Below are 27,414 nucleotides of genomic sequence, written 5' to 3' on the forward strand. Positions count from 1 at the left end.
ATTTTGTTTGTCATGTGCCTTTTCTTTATATATCTATTTGAATAATTTTTCATCTGCCCTATAAATTACCCTTAATACAATCTAAGCTTGTTTGTTTCCTCTATTTATTAATTTTTGTTTATTTCTTTATCTGCTTAATAAATTGCTATCATTCTTTTACTATTTGTTTTTTTAAATAGTATATTTCTTTCACGGTCCCTTTTTTTTCAATCTATTTCTTCAAACAAATGAGGTTCGAGTCCTTACTCAATTTTTGGAATGATGAAAGAATTTACACAAATATTACTATTGTACTTTTGGTAAACTTTTGAAGAACATGCTTAGGTCCAAAAAATTGCAACAAAACACCCCGACAGCAACAGATTAACACGACTCAACATTAGGAAAGATTTCAGGAGAAAACAATGTACAGTAAATAAAAATAAGTTTTTGAGTTCAAACTAAAAATAAAACAGTTTTTGAATTAATGAAAATTGATAGATACACTATAAATGTTTAAATGCTTATACTTTCATCAAACCCTACGTAATGTACCACCCCCGGCCGAGTTAAAATGCGTAACCGGAAAAGAAGGTGTGCATGCCTGGCACGAACACTCAAAGCGTGTTCTAGCGTGTTGCTCGTACTGACTCAGATCAAGGGTGAGATGTAGGTGTAAGGGCAGTGCGTGTTCGTCGGGAACCTGGTGCATAAGATCGGTCAAGGCCCGTTCTTACACTGAAAATTGCAAATTGCGAATTGCAAAAACATTCAAAACACAAATATGAAAATTCAAAACTTTTTTAATGTTTATACTTGTTTAATCCAAAATTTGAAAATTCAGATTTTTTAATGCTCAAAAAAAAAAAATGCGGAACATCTAAATTCAATAAAAATCTAAAAATGAAAATTTAAAACTTTAAAAATTGACAATTGAAAACTCTTATGAAAATTCTTATATTTTTAGATTCTTTAATTCTTAAATTTTTATATTCTGGACCTTAAAAAAGATCGGCAAAATTCTTAAATTCTTAGTTGTTACAATTTGTGTCACTATTAAAAGTTTTTTTTTTATTTTTCTTAATGACATTTTTGCGAGGATCATCGAATACGATTTACATTTAAATGATCAAATCCTTAGGTTTATAAAATTTTGGAACTTTATTTTTTTCCTATTTTATAATTTTTAGTTTTTTTTTTAATCTTTGGATTTAAATTTTATTTAGGTATTAAAAATATCTAAAATAAAAAAAAAACCTATATTTTTGGTTCCTATTTTGGTCAAAATTATTGCTATGACTTTTCCCTCATTTCCGGTTTTCTAATGAGACCAAATCCATAGTAAACAGTTCCATAGGGCGAATCTGCGATAGTGACAGTTCACATCAAATTACAATGCTTTTAAGTCAGCAAGCCAATGGTGGATGATACTGATGATACCTCTTCGGGTGACGCCCAGGCGAGGAACATCCTGGAAGGAGCCCAACTACATCCGTAGTGCTGTCAGATTATTTTGGTCAAACCAGTTTAGCTATGGTTCCTTGCAAGTGTCCTATTTTCTTACCTCCACGTTGTGATTGTAGACGGGATTGTTTAAATTCGCGAAATTACAGATTAGTTCAAAACAAGTTCTGCAAAATTTTAGGATCTTGTAGACATTCTTACAAATCACTGGAAACAAGAATCGCCCCGATTGGTTAAATCATGCCCGAGAACCAGCAAGTTGAAGTTACCGTTCCAACTTTTTTGGGAGGCTCGGGCGTTCCGTTTCAGTGTCTTTTCCAATTTGCATAAAATGGGGTTGCAGAATTCGAATTTGATTTTTTTTTTTTTATGATTTGATTATCCGAAGTCCCACAAAAACCTTTGGACTGTATTTCGACGAAACGAAACGAAACTATTGGCACTACGCCCCCCCGGGGCATGGCCTTCCTCTAACGTGGGATTTCTGCTCCAGCGCCTCTGACGAGACAGGAGAAACCGGGACCGACGTTTTACTTCACCATCCGATAGAAGCTCAGTGGATAAGGTGGGAATCGAACCCGCGTCTCATAGCATCATCGGGATCGGCAGCCGAAGCCGCTACCCCTGCGCCACGAGACCCACCTACACGTATTTCGACACAAAGGTTGAATTTTTGGAAAACGCCGACCAGATTTTGGGGATCCACGGATTGGAAACTTGTGACGTAGAACTGTAAGTCTCTCAACTTTGAGGTGAGCTGAAAGGGGAAGGACTACCGGAAGTACGGTGACTACACTATGTAATGGCGAAACGCGTGATTAGTTGGTGGCCAGTCTACGACAGAATATGCCGGTTGAGTATCAAGGGCCGTTTCTTCAACCTGAGCATCATCAACGCGCACTCGCCCGCTCATGGGAAGCGACGCCGATGACTACGAGCTTCTTGATCACGAGTTCAGGAAGTGTCCAAAACACGATGTCAGGATTGTCATCGGCGACGCAAACGATCAAGCTGCATTGCCTGACGAGGGTGAGCACGCTGCAGTGTCTCTGGTGGCCTGCTGGAGCCATAAAGACGACAGCTGCATCAGAGAAGGTTGTCCGAGCAGTAAAAGTAGAAAGTAAGTGATACTTTGCGGTGTTGAAAATTTTACAATTAAAAGAACAATTTGTGGAACGTTCGGATAAATAACACATTTACACGCAAATCTCCACTACACGACAGTTAATCATAGAGTAATATTTCTTAAAGTAAGTTTTAATATCCCCCCGCCGTACTCACTCCGCCAACACTTCCATCCATGTCCATCATCATCCCCGGATGCGGTTGAATATGCTGCTGTTGCTGATGCATCTGCCCCCCTTGCACTACCGGCGGCAATATCACCGGCACCGGTGGCACAGGAACATTCACCGGCACCGGATCGGGCAGCGGTACCTTTTCCGGCGCCGTCCTGCTGGCTGCAGATGGCCAAATGCTGCAGCTTCAGCGCCCGCGTCGGAAAGGCGATGTCACACTTGCGGCACTGCTCGAGTCGCTTCCGGGCGCCGCGGAGTTCCCGAGAGCAGGATTCCGGGGACGGGCTTGACGCGTGCGTTCGTCTTGAGGTTGTGCTTGACCATCATGTGCTTGTTGTACTGCAGGTGGTTGCGAAGATCTTTTCCGCAGCAGAAGTAGTGCTCCTGGTAGGTGATGCACTGGTGGTTATCGAAGTCCTCCTGGGTTGTGTGCAGTGCAAGACAGATGCTGCACTCGAGGGGTTTGGGGTTGGCGTGGCGGGTTCGGTGCACGTCCAGCTTTTGCTGGCTGTCGAAGGTTTGCACGCACACGTCGCAGATGAAGGTGCATTGGATCTAGAAGATGAGTGATTTAAGTGAGGAGTTCAAGTTTGAGTTTCAAGTTAGAGCTCTTACATGGTGAACTCGTTCAACGTGGTCACGCAGAGCGATTTTCTGGTCGTACGTCTTGTCGCAGTGCTCGCACGCGTGTCGGATGGCCAGATGTACGCGCGTTCGGTGATTACGCAGTGCGTTTGACGTGTTGAACCGTGCCGGACATTGATCGCAGGCGTACTTCCGCTCGTTGTCGTGGCTTTCCATGTGGCGTTTGAGGCGGCTCGTTCTGAAAAAATGTATGTTTCTTGATTAATTTAACTATGAAAATTTTAATCGACAACTTACGTCCTAAACACGACTCCGCACACCTCGCACCGTTTGTTCCAGTTGTCCCGGATGTGGGCCTGCATGTGAGCCTTCAAACTCAAGCTCGTCTGGGCAGTATAGTCACAGTATTCGCAAGAGTACTTCCGGCCATCCTCGTGCCGTTCCATGTGCGCCTTCAGCGAGTAGCTGTTTTTCAGCGCAATCCCACACACTTCGCAGACAACCTGGTTCTCCGGATGGGTCAAGCTGTGGTTGCGCATCTCATCGTACGTTTTGAACACTTCCCTGCAGTCTGTGCAGGGAAAGATCTTATTCTCGCGCTTGAGATGCACGTTTTTGTGCCGCTCCACGGCGTTCCGATACTTGGTGGTGAATTTGCACTTGTCGCACGACCACGGCTCGTCGAGGAACGTCCCGTTGTTGTAGAGACGAGGGCGACCCCGGCCTCGCCGCTGCCCGGTCGCTTCGGTTTTCTTCTTGAAGTTTTGGCCTTTACGGTAGGGTCTTTTCTTTTGCGGCGCATCGGAGCTGCTGCTGCTGCTGCTACTGCTACTACTGCTGTCCGAGTCCTGATCGGATGCCACGAGAACCATCTCCGGTTTGATGTCCTCAGACGAGCTGTCGTCGCTCCCATTATCGTTGGCTTGCCGAAAATCATCGTCATCGTCGCCGCCAAAATCCATCTCAACCGGATCCTCCTCCTTGATGGTGAACTCCAGCGGCATCGTGGCAAATTCGTACGATGCAAACTCCTCCAGCAAATCATCCACCAGAGCTTCCTCCTTGTTGCAGAGGGATAGCTCCTTGAAAAGTGCATCCAGCTCGCGCTGGTTGCTTTTGAACAGCTTCGACAGAGGTTCCGAGTTGGAGTCGCTCTTCAGATCAATCAGTGCCTCCATGAACTGCAGAGTCAACACCAGCCTCCGCCGGAGGGTGGCAAACCGTTGAAGCTCCTCGGAGCATCCGGTGCAAATCATTTTTGGCAAACAGCCGATTTTGTGCTGCAAATAAAGTGGCGCTTGAGTTGAAATCTGGATAATTTTGTTGATCGCATGGCCTCGCAATGGGGACAAATCTTTCAAATATCTGCCCTATGAAACCTTTTAGCAATGAACTATTGATGGTAGTATAGAGGGCTTCCATGGTTGCAAGGAGAATCCGTTTCCGGAGAGGGAATCTGAGAAATGGTTACAGCATCCACGGAAGGCTGTAGCCGCGTAGCTTCCATAACTCGATAAGGAAAGGTAGTGACTAGTTACAACCAATTAAAAGACTCTTTATTGATGTTTCATAATTGGAGGAACTGAGCATATTTTTTTTTTGAAAACAAACTTCATCTGTGGTCTTAGGGATATATAAAAGTAATTGTAATTGATTGTTTATTTGTAACGAGAGCCCGTTAGTTTACAACTTTTTTTCAGGTTAAGAAGGTAACTTTAAGATAGAAAACGGAGATAAATAAACTAACCAAATGGTTGAAAAAACAGGGCTGAGCTGTAGGTTAGTCGTCGACTAACAAGTTCTTTACAAAAAAATGTCGCCCTCCTTAAACAATTTGGCGCCCTCAGCAGGGCCCAAGAGAAACTTTGCATTTTGCAAATTTGCCAAGTTGCCGATTTGTGCTGCGCCTTCATGAAAAAGATATAGCGCCCCCTCAGGAGGCCCCAGGGCGCCCAAAATGCCATTTTTTGCAAATTTTAAAATAATGTCTAAAGGAGAGAAAAAATAAAGCTAAAAATCGAAGTTAAATACGGAAGGCTTAAACTAGATCGAAATCCAATTTTTTAAAGCAAAATGAAACGCTCATAAAACAACCTTTCTCATCTCGAGATGTGCTATTCAAGTATCTAAAGTTCTCCGTCGTGGATCATGGACAAGAACATTTTCCGCAAAATGTAACTCAACAAACCTCCGAAACGCGAAAGGTAATTTCGTCCAGGAACTTTTCCAGACTGTCTCCACCGCCGCCACCTCTCCGGCGGGTTGTCCCGTCCAGCCGCAGCATCAACTGCTTCGATTCCGGCTTCATGCACACCCGGCACACGTCCGGAAACTTGGCCAGGTTGAACGCGGCCATTCCGGCTGAATTTTGTTAGGGTTTTCACAGAAAAATCGAAAATTTCTGCAGAGCCCAAAAAATGCAAACTCTTTTTTGACAGATTGTGCAAATTTACCAACAAATCGAAAACAACAAAGCCAAACTTTGCGGGTGCGTTTAGTAACACATTTGTCAAACGCGACGTTTCACCCAAAAGTTGCGTCTGTTCGATTCATCGTGTACGAAGAGCGCGCTGTCAGCACTGAATGAAAACAAAAACAGTCCCAGCACGTGCGTCCGAAATGGAATCGTCCGTGGATCTGGGTTTTCTGGAACCGTGCGAGGAGTGGCTGCTGGCGAACAAGTTTTTTCGCAGCAAGGTGGGCGGCAAGCCGGCCTGGCTCGAGCTGAAGAACCTGCCCGCCGCGAAGGATCTGCTCTGCGGTGTGTGCGGCGAGCCGTGCGTTTTTCTCTGTCAGGTGAGTTGTGCCGGGATTTGGTCTGTTATTTTAGGGTAAGAGGTTTTAATGTGGGAAAATTTGTCGGGACCTCTGACATTTTTAATGTTGGACCTTTATTGGATGTACTAACGCATGCGAGATCAGGCAACACTGCCTTTTATTTTAGGCATCTATTTTTTATGTTCAAAGATCGGATTAAAGAGCTGGCAACCCTGCCATGAGATGTTGGTACTTTAGTTAAATTTGTATGTGAACAAGGTTGAATTTCAATTCGATGGATTTTTTATAAGGTTTTTCGTTTAGGCTTTGTTAAAATACAATTTATTTGACTTAATTTGATGTAATAATACTTTTTATTTAAATTTGCGTCTTAAAATAATATTCAAACATATTTTCATTAGGTTTATGCACCTCTAGAGGAGAAAGAGAGCTGCTTTCATCGGATGGTTTACTTGTTCGTCTGCGCGAAGGCCAGTTGCTACGAACACAATCAGAGCAAGTAAGATTAACTTAAATTTTTGAACAAGCAATTCAAAATATACATTAAAAATCCCATTTCAGAAACATCCTAGCGTTTCGCAGCCAACTGCCGCGATCGAACGACTTCTACGGCTTTAATCCACCAGACGAATCGAAAAAGTCCGACCCAATTCCATCCCCGGTCCCTCTGTGCGCCGTCTGCGGCTGCCGGGGCTCCCAGCAGTGTTCGCGCTGTAAAAAGGTCAACTACTGTGGCGTGATCCACCAGCGAATCGACTGGAAAAATGGCCACAAGACGAGCTGCGGAAGTGAGGAGCGTCCTCCGTCAGGAAATTCTCCCATTCTGTTTCCGCAGTATGAGATCGTCACCGAACCGGAGGAGATTGTAAGACTTCATCGACGAAGTTTAAAGCACCTTTGAATAATTTTGATTTCATCCGGCTAGGACGCCGAGCCAAAACTGTCCGCGGCGGAAGTGGAGCGGAAACAGATGGAGGAGTACGAGCGGCTGGTGAGCGAGGGTAAAACGGGCGAGCTGAGCGAGCTGCCCGAAAGCGAGCTGGACAACTACTCGGGGCAGGTCGAGGACAAGCACTTTGACAAGTTCAAGAAGCGGATCGAGGCGGATCCAGATCAGGTAAATTTGTTGAATAAAATGTTGTGTATTTTGAAATTACTTGTTAATTTTTGGTGGCGATGTAGATTTTACGCTACGATCGGAGAGGTGCCCCTCTATGGTTATCTCCGGTAGTTCCGGAGAGCATTCCAGCGTGTGACCAGTGTGGAGGACCTCGGAAGTTCGAATTCCAGGTGAGTTTTTGGATATAAATAACATTTTTGGAATTCATTGTGATTGGTTTAATCTAAGAAAAAGTTTGAAAATACTGAAAAACAAAAATACAGTCGACTCTCTGGTTGTCAATATCCAAGGGACCGTCGTGGAAGAGAATCATCAGTTTACAGAACGATGCAAAATGAAGACTCGATTGAAAATATGTTTTTCTTGGTACCCAGCTATGGGAGAGAATCATGGCAACGTCCATCAAACAAAAACAAACTAATGTCAAACACCCTTCAAAGCTTCGTTTCGCCAAGAAAAATGTCTATGCAAGCCATGAGAAAGTGAAATTATTGACAACCGGAAGAGATTTTTAAAACAAACAGAATCCAAGGGACCGTCGAGGAAGAGATCCTTCAAGCAAGGGAAAATATTGAGGAATGAAGATAATTGAAGTATGCAGATTGAAGGGACTGAAGAAGTCATCGATAGATGGAAAATTATTGATATCGAGAAGATCGACAGCCAGAGAGTCGACTGTAATAAGTCAAAGTACTTATGCCTTGACTTGACATAACCGGAATGTCGTTATTTATGCCAGTTTAGTTCGTACCGGGAGGTACTAGAAATTGAATGATTTGAATGGTTTGAAAACGAAAATTATCCTTAAAAAATTAACACATTCACATCTGTGTTCGAGAAGTGCATTCTAGGTACTTGAATTTTCTTTCATTTATGGGTTTATTTAAAAATTCGCCAAATATTTGTAATTAAAAGAATTAATAAAAAAAAAATCAACAAGGTTCAATTATTTATTACTTTAAAAATATTTTTCTCAATTTGAAAAGCCACCAAATCGATCAGAAAATCCCTTACCAAAATATAGATTTTTGAATATTTAAAACCGATTTTTAATAGAAAATTCAATCTAAGAAATCTGAAATTTTATTTTTTTTAAATTATTTTAAATGAAAAAAATAGTCAAACGCAAACACAAACATACAACTTTGTTCTTAATTAGTTAATTGGGTCCTAAAGTGAAGCTTAGGTGGCTGATATTATTGTTTACAGCGATAAAGCTTATTTTCCTGAGTACAATGACCTTTTGTACGACCACAAAGTGTTTAAAATGGATTTTTAAATCTTTTTTAAAAAACTAACCTCGCGGTCCTTCTAGAGTTGTCTAAACCCGCTCTCACGCACACTAGCACGCCATTTGTTTTGCTGGTCGGTACAAAATTTAACCTCAATCTTTTTCGTGTACGTACACGCAATACACACGCACGTAGATAACTCTCTTGACAGCTTGTTCCAAGGGGACCATAGTTGATCCATCAAAAAAATGTTGTCCTGTCAAAAAAATTGCATTAAAATGAAAAAAAAAGTGATCAGAAATGGTTTTTGATCGTGTTTTTTACCGTTGTACATAAAAATTGACATAGGGCTTTAGTACCCAATTATTCTATAAGACTAAGAAAAGTTTCACATCAACCAACTATCCCTCCTTCAGATCATGCCCCAGCTGCTAAACAGTTTGAAAAACGAAAACATTGACTGGGGCACGCTGGCGGTTTACACGTGCGAGCAGAGCTGTGACCCGGCCGATTGTGGCTATGCCAGAGAGTTTGTCTACAAACAGGACGTCGTCAATACCGAACCCCAGGCTCCACCACCGGAAATTGGTCACGAGTAAAAGACACCCAGAGTGTTAAAGTTCGAGTCACTTTATTATCATCATCTCTATTTACTCTAGAATAAAAATCAATCCCTGCGGCTCGTTTCCGGATTCCCCACGCGGAGAATCGCCTCGGAACGAGTTGTTCAAAGTTTAAATGCAATCTCTGGAAGACATAACGTTATTCATTTGCGAAAGAAACATTCCTGGCACCGTCTTAGGCCTTATCGTTCTTGATAAAATCGTACACGACGGAGAAGTCTTTGTTGGCCAGCCCCTTGGCCATCAGCGTCCGGTAGATCTGGTGGGTGAGCGCTCCCAGCGGGATGGGCGTGTTGGTTGTGGTCGCAACGGCGGACGCAATGCCCAAATCCTTGGTGATGAGTCCGGTGGCGAAACCGCCAGCGTACGAGTTGGCAGCCGGGGCAGTCGGGATGACTCCGGGCACGGGGTTGTTGATCTCCGAGGCCCAGCTGCGTCCGGTCGAGGCGTTGATGATGTCGGCAAACACCTTCGGGTCCAGTCCCAGACGGATGGCCAGGTTCATGCATTCGGCCAGTCCGCACATCGAAATGCCCAGCATCATGTTGTTGCACACCTTGGCGGCCTGTCCCATTCCGTATCCTCCGCAGTGGGTGATCTTCTTGCCCATGCCCTCCAAAATTCCCTTCACCGTTTCGTACTCGTCAGCGGTTCCACCGACCATGAACGTCAGCGTGGCGTTCTTAGCTCCGGGAACTCCACCGGAAACGGGCGCATCGACAAAGGTCGCCCCGCGGCCTTCACCTTCTGCTGGACGGCCTTGGCCACGTTCGGGTCGATCGTGCTCGAGTCGATGAAGAAGGTGCTGGTGTTGATGCCACCCGCCAGGATCGAATCGTACGTGTTGGCCACGATGTCGTTGTTGGGCAGCATGGTCACGACGAAGTCCGACGCCTTGGACAGCTCGGACACGTTGTCGTAGGTGGTCGCTCCCTTGGCCTTCAGCGCGTCCTTGGCGTCGGCCGAGATGTCAAACACGTGCAGCTTGTGGCCCTGGAAGTTAAATTGTGGAATTAAAGTAAAGATGTCATAAAACACTCCTCTTCTTCTCAATTTTCATCGATATTTTTTTTAAATTTTCTCTCTATTTTGGAGTTTTATTTGAGGCACTTTTGTTCTCTCTTTCTTTTCCAATTATTTTTTATGTCTATTTTACTTTTTTCTGATACTATTGGGCATACTCTGTAAAGTAAAGTGTATAAGTATTAGGGTGGCCCAAATTCGGGCTTCGACCCCCTGGAATCAAAGATGGACCCATACCTAGTCGAAATACCAAATTTGAGCTCATTCAGACCACGGGAACCCTTCCTCTAACCGCATGACGTTTGTATGGGAAAATTGTCAAAGCAAATGTTTCTGTTTTTTACCTGTGGAGCGCTTCATTAGGGTGTAATATCAAAATCGATTTTCCAGCACAGCACTTTTTCAGTTCCTTTTGGGGTCCTAAACAACTCCCCAAAGTTTGGGACCGATTGGTTTAGTCCTCACTTTGCGCAAAGGCTTCATTCATAAAGTACGTCACGCTAAAATCAGCCAAAATTTACCTCCCCCCCTTTGTCACGCTGGCAATTCTAAGAACAATTAGTATGAAAACAGCATTGTTTTACTATTTCTTCAAAAATATGTTATTTTATAAAAATTTTAGTACTTCTAGTTTTGAACTTGCTACATTATAAGAAAAAAAAAAGAGGAGAGGATTTCGTTAGAATAAGTTCATTTGAAAAACTCAATTTAAATATGCTATCTCCGATAACCTATCGCAAATAAAGTTATCTTATTTCGTTAACGATAACAATACTTCTATCGTTATCGTCTGAAGCTCGGAATTGTCTTGTGAAGTTTGTTTTCAAAAAATTGAATCTTAAAATGGAACACCACTAATTTCACTAATTCTAAAAATGGAATAGAAAAAAAACTATCAAAAATAGTACTTTTTGTATGTATGTATTTGGTGTTTGGTGACGGTGTTAGTAGTTATATAATGGTTTGATATATTATACCTTGTGACATTATTTCGCCACTACGGATCAGTTCAGTTCTAGAGCATTAACTCCATGATGACCGACTAGTTAGCGTCCCAGACCATCAATCCCAAGGTGGGAGTTCGAATCCCACCTGATTCTTAAAGGTTTTTTGTTCATATTCAAAGTTCAATTCCTGATTCCAAATTTCAAGGAAGCCGACCGGGATTTGATCCCTGAACCTTCTGCTTTCGAGGCAGAAGCCGCAACCATTAAGCCACGGAGCCGGTAACTATCAAAAATAGTGCTTTTTGGTCACTTAATTTCAAATTGAACTTTTGTTTTGTTTTTTTGGTCTTTTTCATAAATAAAAAATATCAAATATTTTTTCGGCCTATAAAATTTAAGTTCAAGTGCATTTGCTCCGGCTCTGGCCGAAATTTTAAATCAAGGAAAATAAAAAAAATGCAAAAAGTAAGTTAAGCGAATAAAAATTCTTTTTGAAGTTTTTTTTCAAAAGAAAATTCAAGTCGCTATATAGTGGTGGGCAAAACCGCTCATTTCTGTGAGCCGCTCATTTTCGTTCGCTCATTTAAATGAGCGGCTCTTTTGAACGGCTCATCCGCTCATTTCGCTCAAAGTCAGAAAATAGACTGGAAGGAACTGAAGCATCTGCTCGAACGACCAATAGAGTGTCCATGAGTGTCACGCTTCGTATGCTTTTTGTTGATTGATAATTAAAAAATATATGTTTTCATCGCACTTATTCTGAACAGATTGGAGATCATCCATAAAACATAGAAAATCGTCGATTTGCTTTATCCTTTTTTGGAAAGCATTTCAAATATAAATATAAACGTTTTATATGAAAAAGAAGAAAAACATTGATCTCTGAAATCTACAAATATCGAAAACTTTTTTCATAGATAGATAAACAAAATTTGTTTGTTCAACAAACTTGAGTTTTCTTCAAAAGTTTCAAAAGTTTTTCAACCAAATTATTGCTTTCAATCGTTAAAAGTTATGAAAAGTAAGCTGAATTATCGTTTTGATAATTATCTTTCCATTATTTTGTGAAACAAAAGATTTAAGTTGGTGTTCAGTAACAGGCATATTTGAGGTAGCTTTTGCTGCACATGATAAAATACTATGGAAATGCAGTTTTTTGTTAAAAAGGACAACTTTGATTATAGCAAATGAATGATCAAAACAAGCGTCAAAAGAAGATCAGAAAAAAATGCATTAAGTAAACTATTGAGCAATTACCACAAAAGAGTACCAAGTTTGTGTGATGTGCTGTGGTAAATTACATTTTAAATCACAAACGGTCCAATACATGGATTAAAACCGCAAACTAGCATACGAACTATGTTCGAATGCGTGTAACAACTTCATGTATACATAACATTTGAGAAATGTATCGATATTTTCATAATGAGATCATGCAACATCGGGCGACAGTCAGCTGATTCAAAATCACAGGCGCCTCGACACGGGCTAGCAACAAGCATAAAGTGCGCCATAATGTTGGAACATGAGGCGACCGGTGAGAACCTAGTTTCCCCTCTTTTCTCCACCGCACCGTCACCACCAGCGCGTGGAAGAACGAACCGAACGAGAGCGAATGAGCGAGAGCGAAATAACGAATGAGTGAACGAAAACGACGCCGTTCGACGACGTCGACGACGGCGCGAGCGACGCTAATTAAGCGCTCCGTTCGTTCTTTCCGTTCATTCGCTCTCGCTCATTCGCTCTCGTTCGGTTCGTTCTTCGACTCGCTCTTTGATTTGACGGTTCTTTGAAAAGAACCGGTTCACAAAATGAACCGCCGCTCATTTTTTCTGAGCGGTCGCTCATTCGTTCTTTAGCTTGAGCCGGTTCATAAGAACGGTTCGCTCAATTAAGCCCATCTCTACATAGGAGGAACCTTGCTTTTGCCGCGGTATTTTTTAAATACCTAACTTAGGGACCAAGGACCATCCATAAACCACGTGGACACTTTTTTGGGAATCTGTTACCCCCTGTTCTCCGCCCAGCTACATATCAAGAACTGTTTTTCCTAAAACTCAAACTTTTTGGTATTTTTTCTTATGATGGGGTGGGGAGATTGGCTTTACAGTTAAGTGTTTCTTTTTTTTATAAAAAAAAAAGCAAATTCTCGAGCTAATTGCAATTTCTATTACCTTTTTTAAACAAAGCAGTTTTTTATTGGTTTTCGGTAAATTTATACACAATCAATTTCAAAAATGCTTTAAATTGGTTATCTACAGATCTTTAAATGATCTAAATCTTAATAATGATAATTTACTATGCTTCAGAAAAAAATGCAGATTGGTTATAGAGGACGTGATAACTATTAGGATTTTTTGCAAACTAACAGAGATTAATTGTGTTTTGATTTTTTCATGATTGCCTAACAATTTCCTCTAATCCTCTAATTCTACTCCACACTACATTGTATTATATCACAGCTTCCCTTCAAAACAAACCTCGGCACGGCTCGGTTCAAGGTCGCTAGCGCGTGCGTCGTGATTATTTTAAGAGCCAACAACACACCACGCGGCAGTTTCCATTAGTATGTAGGTTGTGTGTAAAAGTAAAAGTGTTAGTATTTTTATACTGGCGTCAGCAACAACAACACAAATGCAAATTGGACATCTGGATGGATACTCCTCCTAGTGATGATGCTGATTGCTTTGGAAATATTTGTTCAAAACAGTCTGTCGCTGTTATCAGGATTGGTGGTGTGCGGTTCAGGGCTTTGGTCTGCTAGAATCAGCCGATTTCAAGTGCGCGGTCGGCAACATGTGAGCCGAAATTTGCGCCACCTCATTATTTACGTAATTGAAGTTGATAAGTCGATTCTTTACTGAACATAAGTGTGTATTGAAACTGGAGGAGCATGATAACGTATTCTGGTTTGGAGGCTGGACTTAAGCCGGTTTGAAGATGACCTCTAACACGATGACTTGGCACTTTGTGCCAAATTTAAATTTAATTGGAGCATAAATAATCTGGTTTAGTTATACAATCTTCCAAACTGAAATTTTGAAATTTAAGAATATAATATTACATAATTTTCCGCATTTTCTTCTTCTTTCAGGTAAGTTATTCCCAGATTCCTTGGTGGAAGCCAGTTGGCCAACACATGCACAACCTTCCTTGCCACGAAGCCGACCCGTAACGACTTCCCCAAAACTGGTATTCTCCACTTCTTCTTACATAACACCACCCAACAAAAAAGTAATCCCCAGCACCTTACCTTGGCCATCAGATTGCTGGCCATTGGTCCGCCCATGTTACCAAGCCCAATAAAACCGATGTTCTTGGGACCGGTCGAGAAGGAACGGGCCAGCAGCTCCCCGAGAAGGGTGGCCTGCTTCAGGCTGTTGGTCGACATCACACGGAAGGCCATTTTGCACTTATCACTCTGGCACCACACTGCTGGAGGTAATACTATAGAATCCCGGCTGCCTTGCCCACGCCGTTCGAACGATATTTGCAGACTGAACTCGGCGATACAGTCGCGCGAAAAAATATGGAGGATCTGTTTGTCAGGCGGTCGGTCGCGCGGTCGAGTACGCACACCACTTTGTTGCGCCGGGCAGAAACTTTTCGGGATCGACCGGCGAACGAGAATTGATAATGAAGGAATATATGTGTATATTTTTATTTTGAAAACTGTCGAACGCACGGTGGAAGGCTCGACTGACACTAGTTTCGGGTGTGTTGGTTGTTGGAACTAACTAATACAGCTTGAAGCGTCTCCAAATGTTACGAACGTTTGATTAATTTCAATTGATTTAATTTGTTCAACTTCAAACTAAAATTCTGGGTTTTTATTTCAATGTTTTCACATTACTTCATTGGTTTCAACATTACATGAAAACGATCTTCTCACTCAATTGTGCCAATAGGTCACGGCATTCTCTGTGTGCAGCTTGATATCTATGATTACAACTAGAGCCCTTCCGCTTCGGGAATTGAACTTACGACCCTTGGAACGCAATTCCAGTGCGCTGCTATTGAGACATCTAATGAAGAAACGTCGCAATTTCTTGTTAATCTAAGAGTTGAAAATTATATAACTCATATTGTTTCACAATTTAAGTTCTTCAAAACCTAGAATTGAACTTATTTTCAATTAGAGTTTCTGTAAAACAAATGTGTAATAATATCAAACAAATTAAAAATCATCCATTATTCTAAAAAGAAAAGCACTTGGAACAACGCTCCAAAACTATATTTCAAATTGCTCTCGGCTTGCTTTCGTTCGTTCACGTTGTTGGAATGCGCCCAACGAATAGGCAACGCAATCGAATGATGCTCGCTTTAAGCTTTTTGGGGTAGGCCTTGCATGTACTTTTATGGATGCAACATTAGTGTGACCTTAACTATCTGGCGATTATTTAAATTTTACAAGTTGTTATTAATTTGAATGGAGACCTAAAAATCGTTACACTGTCCTTTTTTAGTTGTTATTTTACGAAGCAAACCAATGTAATAAAACATATAACATCCCGAAATTGTCAGAATTTATTTTATGAAATTCTTGTTGCAGGCCAAGGGCGAATGATACTGATAATACCTCTTCAGTTGACGCTTAGGCGAGGAACATCCTGGAAGGAGCGTCACTGACTACGTCCGTAGTCCTGTTAGATCATTCTTGATCAGGACAGTATAGCTCTGGTTCCTTGCAAGTGTCCTATTTTCTTACCTCCACCTCCACGGCTTGGTTTTCATGATGACCTAGCTGGTGGCCTGTGGAAACGGATCGTAAACCTTTGACCAGCGAGGGTCAGAGTCGAGACGGCCAGAAGAAAGGGGCGCGACAATGTGGGAAAGGGAAGTTATTTGTGATTGTAGACGGTATTGTTTTGATTTGCAGTATGTTGAGTCAACTGCTGTGGATGTACCTGAACGTCGCAGAACGGGGTTTCTCTCCTTTCCATTTCCAGCTACCATCTATCTCCTGTTTTTATTTTGCTCTACTGATTCGTACTTCTTCACTGATTCTTCTGTTTTCCATTTGGTTTTGATTTTATTGACTCTTGATTCTCGTATCTCTCAATGCTTGTCACTCTTTTTTTTCCAAATAATGCTGCTTTAACAAACTGTGTGTTTTCTTTAAAATAAACCTTGCCCTAATGTACTAGTGATACCAAGTCTAATTATCATTTGCCTATTCTTTGTTGATTTCCTTCTTTATTTATTCATTTGAATAATTTTTTATCTTGCCCATCATAACAATAATCTAAGCTTTTTTGTTATCTCTATTTATTAACTATTGCCTATTTCTACATCTACTACATCAAGCTTATTCTTTTTTTTTTTTTTTTTAGCACACAATTATGATTCTCTTACTACTGCTTCTTTATAAAATATATTCTCCTTTACTGTCTATTGTTTGCTAACAAGTGAGGTTCGAGCCCTTACTCAATTAATGGAATGATTGAAGGATTAACACATATACTACTATTGTACTTTTGGTAAACTTTTGAATAACATGCTTAGGTCCAAAAAATTGTAACAAAACACCGCGACATAAGAAATATCAGCAGATAAACACGACATAACATTATGGAATATTTCATGAGAAAACAGTAGGTACTCAGTAAAATAACAATTAGTTTTAGAATTCAAACTAATTTGCTTTAATGAAAGTTGTTAGGCACACTTTAAATGATTAGGCGCTTATACTTACATCAAACCCTACGTAATGTACCACCCCCGGCCGAGTTAAAATGCGTAACCGGAAAAGAAGGTGTGCATGCCTGGCACGAACACTCAAAGCGTGTTCTAGCGTGCTGCTCGTACTGACTCAGAGCAAGGGTGAGATGTAGGTGTAAGGGCAGTGCGTGTTCGTCGGGAACCTAGTGCATAAGATCGGTCAAGGCCCGTTCTTACACTGAAAATTGCGAATTGGGAATTGCGAATTTCTTTTATGAAATTCTTGTTAAACTAAGGTTGAACATGCGTCTTTATGAATGTTGATTAACTGCATGAAATTAAAGATAACATTTTGAATTTATAGAGTAAAAAAAATAGTTTATTGCTTGTTCTATGACCGAAGAGACTATTTTGCATAATGACTAGGGTTAGTGAATTTTCACGATTTCGCGGACAGCGTAAAATTCGTTAAATTTAAAGATTTCCGTGAAATTCATTAATTTCCTCAAATCATTGCTTAGAAATAACACCATAATAAATATTTCTTCAATGAAGTAAATTTTATCAGTTTTCATTAGAAAAATCATTTGAAGAATTGTTAGCTATACATACTTAATCATATAATCTTTTACTGAGAAGTAAATGCTACGAATACTTAAATGATGTTAACATAAATCAGTCAAGTTAAAAAATATATTCTCGGAATCATCCAGTTATCACAAGGATGATATCATCAATCATTTGATTGCAGTTACCAAATAGTTTTTTTTTATTTTGGCTTATATACCAAAACTTATTAAAATTTACTAAAGTATTTTGTGATAAGTTTTTGAAAGACTTATTATTAGAAATCAATTAAAAGTAAACATTCATATGAGCAATTCTCTACCAAAACCGGAAATGGATTTTATTTGTATTTTTTGATTTGGCTCAAACTTTGTGGGGGCCTTCCCTATGACCAAATATGCTATTTTGTGTCATTTGTTCTCCCATACAAGTCTCCATACAATTTTGGCAGCTGTCCATACAAAAATGGTATGTAAATATTCAAATAGCTGTAACTTTTGAGTGAATTTTCTGATCAATTTGGTGTCTTGGGCAAAGTTGTAGGTATTGTTGAGGACTTTTGAGAAAAAAATAGGTACACGGAAAAAAAATTTGCAGATTTTTTTTATCAACTTTTTCACTAAAACTCAATTTCCCAAAATACGTATTTTTGATTTTCGAGATTTTTGATATGTTTTAGGGGACAAAAATCCGCAACTTTTGAGCCATAGAAACATGGTCAAAATCTGCCGCCGAGTTATGAATTTTGAAAAATAGTGATTTTGGAAAAATCGAAGTTTTATGCAAAAACAAGTTTGACATTACTTTTTAATGCAAAATTGAATTTGCAATCGAAAAGTATTTTACAGTTTTTTTGATAAAGGGCTCCGTTTTCAAGATATAGCCACCGAAAGTTTGATTTTAGCGAAATATTTGCAGTTTTTCAATTTTTAAAAATAGTGACCATGAGTGACCATTTCTAAAATTTTTTTTTTTAAAGTTCAGAAAATTTGCTATGAAATTGTCTAAGAGACATTGAAGATTGGACCTCGGGTTGCTGAGATAGAGCCGCTTTAAGAAAAAGAAACACGAAAATTGAAGTTTTCTTAATCTCACCAAAATAACCCACCATTTTCTAATGACGATATCTCAGCAACTAATGGTCCGATTATCAATATATGAAACATTCGTAAAATTTTCCGATCTTTTCGAAAAAAAATATTTTGTAATTTTTTAAATCAAGACTAGCATTTTAAATGGGCGTAATATTCAATATTTGGCCTTTTTAAAATGTTAGTCTTGATTTAAAAATTTTCTAAATATTTTTTTCGAAAAGATCAGAAAATTTCACGAATGTTTCATATATTAACATTGAAAATCGGACCATTAATTGCTGAGATATGGTCATTAGAAAATGGTGGGTTGTTTGGTGAGACTTAGAAAACTTCAATTTTCGTGTTTCTTGTTCTTAAAGCGGCTCTATCTCAGCAACCCGAGGTCCAATCTTCAATGTCTCTTAGACAATTTTATAGCAAATTTTCTGAACTATTCAAAAAAAATATTTTTAGAAATGGTCACTCATGGTCACTATTTTTAAAAATTGAAAAACTGCAAATATTTCGCTAAAATCAAACTTTCGGTGGCTATATTTTGAAAACGGAGCCCTTTATCAAAAAAACTGTAAAATACTTTTCGATTGCAAATTCAATTTTGCATTAAAAAGTAATGTCAAACTTGTTTTTGCATAAAACTTCGATTTTTTCCAAAAATCACTATTTTTTCAAAAATTCATAACTCGGCGGCAGATTTTTTGACCATGTTTCTCTATGGCTCAAAAGTTGCGGATTTTGTCCCCTAAAACATATCAAAAAATCTCGAAAATCAAAAAATACGTATTTTGGGAAATTGAGTTTTAGTGAAAAAAGTTGATAAAAAAATCTGCAAATTTTTTTTCCGTGTACCTATTTTTTTCTCAAAAGTCCTCAACAATACCTACAACTTTGCCGAAGACACCAAATTGATCAGAAAATTCACTCAAAAGTTACAGCTATTTGAATATTTACATGGGTAATTCTCCGCCAACTCACACAGCAGTTGCCCCGACCCCTCTTCGATTTGCGTGAAACTTTGTCCTAAGGGGTAACTTTTGTCCCTGATCACGAATCCGAGGTCCGTTTTTGATATCTCGTGACGGAGGGCGGTACGACCCCTTCCATTTTTGAACATGCGAAAAAGAGGTGTTTTCAATAATTTGCAGCCTGAAACGGTGATGAGATAGAAATTTGGTGTCAAAGGGACTTTTATGTAAAATTAGACGCCCGATTTGATGGCGTACTCAGAATTCCGAAAAACGTATTTTCATCGAAAAAACACTAAAAAGTTCTAAAATTCTCCCATTTTCCGTTCCTCGACTGTAAAAAATTTTGAAACATGTCATATAATGGGAAATTTAATGTACTTTTCGAATCTACATTGTCCCAGAAGGGTCATTTTTTCATTTAGAACAAAATTTTTCATTTTAAAATTTCGTGTTTTTTCTAACTTTGCAGGGTTATTTTTTAGAGTGTAACAATGTTCTACAAAGTTGTAGAGCAGACAATTACAAAAATTTTGATATATAGACATAAGGGGTTTGCTTATAAACATCACGAGTTATCGCGATTTCACGAAAAAAAGTTTTGAAAAAGTTGGTCGTCATCGATCATGGCCGTTCATGGTCACCCGCGACAGACACGGACGACGAAACAAAGAGAAACGCAAAAAGTAACTTTTTCAAAACTTTTTTTCGTAAAATCGCGATAACTTGTGATGTTTATAAGCAAACCCTTATGTCTATATATCAAAATTTTTGTAATTGTCTGCTCTACAACTTTGTAGAACATTGTTACACTCTAAAAAATAACCCTGCAAAGTTAGAAAAACACGAAATTTTAAAATGAAAAATTTTGTTCTAAATGAAAAATGACCTTCTGGGACAATGTAGATTCGAAAAGTACATTAAATTTCCCATTAAATGACATGTTCCAAAATTTTTACAGTCGAGTAACGGAAAATGGGAGGATTTTAAAACTTTTTAGTGTTTTTCGATGAAAATACGTTTTTCGGAATTCTGAGTACGCCATCAAATCGGGCGTCTAATTTTACATAAAAGTCCCTTTGACACCAAATTTCTATCTCATCACCGTTTCAGGCTGCAAATTATTGAAAAATACCTCTTTTTTCGCATGTTCAAAAATGGAAGGGGTCGTACCGCCCCTCCGTCACGAGATATCAAAAAACGGACCTCGGATTCGTGATCAGGGACAAAAGTTACCCCTTAGGACAAAGTTTCACGCAAATCGAAGAGGGGTCGGGGCAACTTTTCCCGATTTCGTGTGAGTTGGTAGAGAATTACCCACATACCATTTTTGTATGGACAGCTGCCAAAATTGTATGGAGACTTGTATGGGTGAACAAATGACACAAAATAGCATATTTGGTCATAGGGAAGGCCCCCACAAAGTTTGAGCCAAATCAAAAAATACAAAAAATAAAAATGGTCGAAATCGGCCGATTTCGTAGAGAGTTGCTCATATAATAGTAGCATTCAATAGAAACAGTCATCTTTCCTTAAGGGTGTACAGCAGCCCAGGAAATTTTTGTCTTCTTATTCCAAAATTGACAAACTTACGGACCCAATCCTGCAACAATCTGATTTCTAAAAATAGACAAACCTTGTTGTAAATATTTTTTAGGATGTACAGTCATCCCACATATTCGGAACACCCACAAATTCGGAACAATTTTGTCGTAATTTGTCAATAGAATGCAAAATGCAACTTTTCTGCCGACCCTGCTATTTTTAGGGCCTTTATTTTGACACTCTCTTGCTATTTCACTAGTAAAAGTAATACTTTTTAAACAAAAACTGCATTTTCAGACTATTTTGTCCAGAGCACCAAAACACTGCCTCCAAATTGCCTGTTCTATGATTGTGGGATGTTATTGTATCTCCCACAATTGTGGAACACCTGAATTTAGCTGATATTTTCCCAAAAAAGTTATCAGACCATTCATAAAACATTACTAAACGTGAGTTTTAAGAGTGCAAAGTCATTATTTTGTAAAAAAATATGTACTCATGGAGAGGAAAAAAAAGTTTGTTTACATCGTAAGAAAAAAGTCTGGAGTTTTTTTTGAAAAGGTCCAATAAACCAAATTTTCAGTTTTTGCTTTATGGGTGTTTTTTAATACCCCTGACTCAAGGCGGTTTCAAAAACACCCAAAAAGCAAAAACTGAAAATTTGGTTTATTGAACCTTTTCAAAAAAAAAAAAAAAAAAGAACTCCAGAAGTGTTCCGAATTTGTGGATTTCAAGGGCCAATGTTTTTCTTTAAAAACTTGGTATAAATGAACAAACGTACAGCCGGTCTTTACATCAATCGAAAGATCGCAAGAAAAGCGTTCACATGAAAGAAAAAGCCAATCATTATGTTCAATTATCGATTTTCTATGATTTGTTGAACATTGGCAGATCTGTAATCTGTTCCGAATATGAGGGATGACTGTACTTGAAATACATTAACAGAATAAGATCGTGAATGGGAGATGGACTCCCCAACATGACAGAACTTACACACTCTTGGGCCAGTAAACTCAATCGGACCGTGTACGTACCGGTTGTTGAAATGGAGTTCGTATACGATTCGAATTGAATTCCGATTTAGTTAACTTTCACTAGAAAGAGATGGCAAATCTAATCCGAACAAAACCGCAGCTGCCATAGAGTTATCTACGTGCGCATGTGTTGCGTGCACGTACACGAAAAATATTGAGGTTAAATTTTGTACCCTCCAGCCGCCTTCCGTCGGACAGGGAAGTAAATGTTGGTCCCGGTCAAACTTAGAGGTTATGTCGTTAGGAGTCTTCTCCCTGGATTCTGCCTCGGTGGAGTCGCTGGTAGGCAGTTGGACTAATAATCCAAAGGTAGTCAGTTCGAATCCAGGGGTGGATGGAAGCTTAGGTGTAAAAGAGGCTTGCAATTGCCTCAACAATCAAGCCTTCGGACATCAAGTTTCGAAAAGGAATTTCGTAATCGGGAACGCCAAGGCAATGCTGTAGAGAGCGAATAATTTGAGTTTTTGATTTGAACAATAATAATGCAAAACAAATAGGTTGATAATTTCTATTCCATTCAGTGTGTTTTTATCTGTTGTGGCAGTAGGTTCCGATAAGTCCGCTTGTTTTAAAATTGTACTCTTTTTTATCGGGTTTTATTGCTCTGCATGTGATTACGTCGATGACGAGTTATGCTTGTTGTGACTTTAATGTCATAAGCCTAACATTTTAATATTTTAGTAGAGTTTAGTTTTTTTTGTAAAACTAATAGAAAAATTAAATAAAAAAACAGCAATTTACAGGATTAAATTTCTTCTCAAAACAATGATCTCGACATTTTGATAAAACAATGCAAGCTCGTTTGAATTAGGTATTGACTCAAGGTGGCGCCAACGCCGTCGAGGACAACTCATCAACTAATCAGTGCAATAATCAGGTTGCATACCATCAGTGCTGCTTCGTGTTGAACTTGCTAAGCTATGGTCATGATCGCATGTTTGTCCAATTTAGATGCTTTTGTTTTTTATATCTTATATTACCTTAAATTTACGGTAGGATTAAAAAAATGTATGTTTGCCTTTTTAGAAATGAACATGCTTTAAATATCATCATCTAGCAATGATAATTGAAGATTTTTTTTTACGAGTCATTAAAGTTGACTATCTGGTAACAGTGTCTGTGAAATCGGGACTAAAGGCCAGTACGCAGCTGCAAAGGAAATAAATTAAGGAACAGTTTACGAACCGCAGCACAAAGGAGAGGGAGCAATTTCATGAGGCTTTTCTTCACCCTCTCCGGCTTGCTTTCGCTACCGCTGCTGCTTATTTGAAATTTTCCTTGCCCGCGGTTCCTTACCAGGTGCGTGAAGTGAAAAGAACAAATATTGTAAATTTGGTGGGATGCAGCTTCAGTAACCTCGTTTTTGTACAACATTTGAGAGGTCTTTTAAACGTTTTTTACGAGTTGTGGGGATTGTTTTCCTTAAAAACTATTCATATGTTTGAAAGAGTGCTCAGATGAATTATTTTTAAGATAAAATTGTTATTTTTTAAATTCACGTGTGTAATTGTTCCTACTGTGAGCAACTAAATATTCAAACATGAGACAATCATGCGACCATCATTCAAACCTAAAAGTCACGATGCGAGCACACAGTTCTGTCACTCCAGCACCTGTGCGCTTAATGTGATATCAAAACAATGTCTACCGCCTAGGATGGTTCGTTTATATATGATTATTAAAAGAAAGGTAACTTTGTCTTATCTTATCACCGTACAACGCGAGACAAGAATTCGTGGAGAAGCATCTTTTTTCCACACATGAGGTCGCCATGGCGCAATGACGGTTGATGCAAACTTAAGAGAGTGAGAGAGAAAGAGTTGGGATGTTTTATAGAAACAAGAATCCTTTTATAATCATATGAAGGTGCGATACTGGTACAATAAACTAATTCATAAATTTGTCTGCGCTGACTTTAATTATATTCAACTGCTGTCAAGTCAACGGCATTGCAGATTCGTCGTCTCAAATTAGTTTAAATATTTTGCCACGTTTTGCGTTGGTATGATTTTCAGTGCCTTTATAAAAATAATAGCTCAATTTCAGAGTTTAAATCGATTTATAGAAATTTTCCTAGCCAGAATCCAAAACAAATTATAAATTTCATGTTTGCAGTTTATTACTTCGTAGCACAGACAAACAGACTCGTTTTAAGTCACCATTGAACAATTTAACGGCCATATTGAATGATCAGAAATTCACCACTGCAACTTTGATTTCACCATAGATGACATGAGTTGAGATTTACATGCATTTGACAGTTGTTTCGAGAAACGACTTAAATGAAATCTGGTTGACAAACAATTAGTGACAAGAATTCGTTCTTTTGATTTGTAACAGCCAGTTTCCCAAAAACTTTTTTTAATTCACACGAAAAAATAACGTATTTCACGTTTTTGGGCCACAAATAACTGTCATTCGATGTTTTTTCCCAAGACTAACCCAGATCGAAAACGTGTAATTTTACGCTATAATCAACTTAAAAATTGTGTTAAAATCCGTAGCCACATGATAAACATAAAATCGAACTGCTACCGATTTTGGTGGTGGTCGTCTTTGTTGCTGTTCTGATCTCGCTTAAAAATGAGAAAACATTGAGTAAGAAATGTTAATTTTTTGGACAAACAGATGATGCATGCAACATGCTCTCGCGGAGCTTCTGGGTATCGAGCCAATCGAATTGATTTTCGAATTTGAATTTGTACCTAAATTGAAGTTATTTTGGTTGAAATTTGTATTTATTACAAAAAAAAATATTTTTTTCAACATTTTTAAGTGAAAATGGAATCTGACTGCCATCTAATAAATGACTTTGGGTAAAACCCCTGACCTGACTTTATATAACGACTTTATTCTTGAAATGTAGGAAAGATTGGATGCTGCAAGACGGCATTGTGTTTACAATGGGCCGCGATAAGATAAGCAATGTAAATTGGGTACACTTTTAATTATTATTTGTTCAACCCAAGTTGGTATCTCTGCGTCCGGAGCTTGCAAAGAAGATCGGATTGTGGACCGTGATTGTGCTTAACTTTACCAACCAGGAATGTGAGTGCGGGACTTTAGATAAGCGCCATATTTTATCATCCTTCGTCAAATAATTGCGAAATGAGGCAATGCTACGAGTTCACAGCTGAGGTGGACTGAAAAGGAAATTAATTCTTTCTCGTATAATATAGTTGGACTGTTTTATTGACTTTTGAATAATATAACCTAGATTTATGCGTACTTGGTTTTTAAATAATAAATTTTACTACCGTCATCAGGGGTGACATTGAGTCTAAAGTGAGATGGGGTCAGACAAATTTCAGCATTTTTGTATGACCCAATCTCAACTTACTAGACACTCAACTGAATTCGTTACATTGTTGAATATGAAACTTATGTTATAATCAAATTGATCAAACATTTTAATACTGATATTGAATCCAAGTTAGCTGGGTTGAGAAGCAAACACGCTTACAAACTTCCCCACCTTCTCCCGAAGCGTTTATATATAAATTCCAAATAAATTTTAGTTTTTTTTTTACAGATTTGTGGCAAAAGTTTCCTATAGTTTCCGAGACATCGTCAGTTGAAAATAACAGGCTAGTTAGGTGACACTAAGAGAAATTTATTTTCATCGATTCTATGTGAGGCTTTATGACAATCTTCTCTGATTAAAAGGTGATTTTCTTTCAAGAAGTATTTGATTGATGTTTTATTTTTTTTTATTTTTCAGTATTTGCTATAAAACTGCTTAATTTTTTAAACTTCCTATATTTTGAATTGTTTTTCAAGTCGCGTGCGTTGTCATTTTTTTCATTTTTTAGAGATCTATGGTCACTAAATGTCCACTCTTACCCAAGTATGTAGTATCATCATAACTCAAATATTAAAAAACAATATTGGTTCTGTAGTCAGAAATATTTAATTGATTCTCGACTGCTTCCTTTAGCCTACATTTATGTACCCTTTCAATTCAAATTTGACCAAATTAAATCTAGTTCTTTCTGAAAAAAGTACACACACAGTCATCTTTTACACCGATAGCGAATGTCTTGGATGGGTACACAGAAAGATAAAAAATAATAAACACTATTTATGGAAATCGGAAAAAAATCACTGACAGTATAACTCTTCCAACAAATAATCAACTATTATAACAATCTATAACTTGGAACTCAACAAGAACATTTGGTTTATAACTGAGTAAAAACAAATAAAGTGTCGCGCTTAAAATATTTGAAACTGACAAAAAGGATCAAAAAAAGTTGCAACTAATTTTGAATTAATCATTGAATATGTTATATATATCGATTGTCCTAATGTTTACTATTTTTCTATTAAAATCTGAGATTGATGATACTTAGGCAAACTATTTTGATATTGTTTCATATTATCGTTGAAGAAATCTTAAGATTTCAGGATAGGATAGAATTTAAGGCTCGATTTAAGGTTAAAAAATGTATAGAAAAATGATAGGATTTTAATTAATATTTCAAACATTATTCAAAACAATCAAAATATTATTCAACCGGTAAGAATTTTCTCATACTGTTTTCCCCACGCCAATATGATAGAACAGTGCAACTCAATGTACCTAAAACATTTTGCCTTCCTCACTGAGGTAAGGCTATAATCCTGCTCGAAAAATGAACTTTTGAAATACAGCTCGTAGACCTATATTCATGTTTACCTATCGACTCAGAATCGAAAACTGAACAAATGTCTGTGTGTGTGTGTATGTGTGTGTGTGTGTATGTATGTATGTGTTCAAAATTCTTGCCAAGTTTTCTCAGCACTGGCTGGACCGATTTTGATCAAACCGGTTGCATTCGACTTGGTTTAGGGTCCCATACATCGCTATTGAATTGTTTGAAGTTTCGATAAGTAGTTCAAAAGTTATATATAAAAATGTGTTTTCACATTTATCCGGATCTCACTTATATGCAGGAAAACTATGTCCGGATCCATCATCCAACCCATCGTTGGTTAGGTAATCAAAATACCTTTCAAACGAGTCCAAAACATTGAAGATCTGGCAACCCTGTCTCGAGATATGGCCACTTAAGTGACATTTATGTACTTTTTTGAAGCCGGATCTCACTTAAATGTATGTAAACTTTGTCCGGATCCATCATCCGACCCATCGTTGGTTGGGTTATCAAAAAACCTTTCCAACGAGTCCAAAACAATGAAGATCTGGCAACCCTGTCTCGAGATATGTCGTCTTAAGTGATTTTGATGCACTTTTTTGAAGCCGGATCCCACTTAAATGTATGTAAACTATGTCCGGATCCACCATCCGACCCATCGTTGGTTAGGTAATCAAAAAACCTTTCCAACGAATCCAAAACATTGAAGATCTGGCAACCCTGTCTCGAGATATGTCCTCTTAAGTGATTTTAATGCACTTTTTTGAAGCCGGATCTCACTTAAATGTATGTAAACTATGTCCGGATCCACCATCCGACCCATCGTTGGTTAGGTAATCAAAAAACCTTTCCAACGAATCCAAAA

At 38.6% G+C, this 27,414-nt stretch overlaps 3 protein-coding genes and 1 long non-coding RNA gene across 5 annotated transcripts; 2 read left to right on the top strand and 2 right to left on the bottom strand.

The window, feature by feature from the left end:
* Positions 1–2,652: 2,652 nt before the first annotated feature.
* On the bottom strand, positions 2,653–5,784 carry LOC6048736 (zinc finger protein 3 homolog). Its single transcript, XM_038265016.1, is given in 5 exon segments — positions 2,653–3,001; positions 3,003–3,296; positions 3,357–3,564; positions 3,624–4,606; positions 5,515–5,784. Coding segments are annotated over 5 exon segments (1,983 nt in total). The 5' UTR covers positions 5,683–5,784; the 3' UTR covers positions 2,653–2,671.
* A 115-nt stretch (positions 5,785–5,899) lies between these two features.
* Positions 5,900–9,200, top strand: LOC6048737 (programmed cell death protein 2). Its single transcript, XM_001865578.2, has 6 exons — positions 5,900–6,122; positions 6,506–6,603; positions 6,666–6,969; positions 7,030–7,221; positions 7,287–7,394; positions 8,873–9,200. Exons 1-6 carry the CDS (start codon positions 5,910–5,912, stop codon positions 9,053–9,055), a joined length of 1,098 nt encoding a protein of 365 aa, XP_001865613.2. The 5' UTR covers positions 5,900–5,909; the 3' UTR covers positions 9,056–9,200.
* Positions 9,071–14,635, bottom strand: LOC6048738 (probable 3-hydroxyisobutyrate dehydrogenase, mitochondrial). Its single transcript, XM_001865579.2, is given in 3 exon segments — positions 9,071–9,814; positions 9,817–10,072; positions 14,303–14,635. Coding segments are annotated over 3 exon segments (969 nt in total). The 5' UTR covers positions 14,456–14,635; the 3' UTR covers positions 9,071–9,254.
* LOC119769598 lies at positions 13,625–15,145 on the top strand. 2 transcript variants are annotated; one of them, XR_005278442.1, is made up of 2 exons: positions 13,625–14,062; positions 14,144–15,145. It is a non-coding gene; the product is annotated as an uncharacterized LOC119769598 (long non-coding RNA). The 2 variants fall into 2 exon arrangements; XR_005278443.1 differs by having other exon boundaries at positions 13,625–13,919.
* Positions 15,146–27,414: the final 12,269 nt, after the last annotated feature.

This window comes from Culex quinquefasciatus, chromosome 3, assembly GCF_015732765.1.
Source record: "Culex quinquefasciatus strain JHB chromosome 3, VPISU_Cqui_1.0_pri_paternal, whole genome shotgun sequence".
Classification (NCBI taxonomy): domain Eukaryota; kingdom Metazoa; phylum Arthropoda; class Insecta; order Diptera; family Culicidae; genus Culex; species Culex quinquefasciatus.

What these genes read in the sequence shown, in the direction of transcription:
- LOC6048737 (XM_001865578.2), top strand. Translation starts at nt 5,910, where the DNA reads ATGAAAACAAAAACAGTCCCAGCACGTGCGTCCGAAATGGAATCGTCC. An exon ending in TCACCGAACCGGAGGAGATT is followed by an intron (nt 6,970 to 7,029) that starts GTAAGACTTCAT and finishes TCATCCGGCTAG; the next exon opens with GACGCCGAGCCAAAACTGTC. An exon ending in TCGAGGCGGATCCAGATCAG is followed by an intron (nt 7,222 to 7,286) that starts GTAAATTTGTTG and finishes GTGGCGATGTAG; the next exon opens with ATTTTACGCTACGATCGGAG.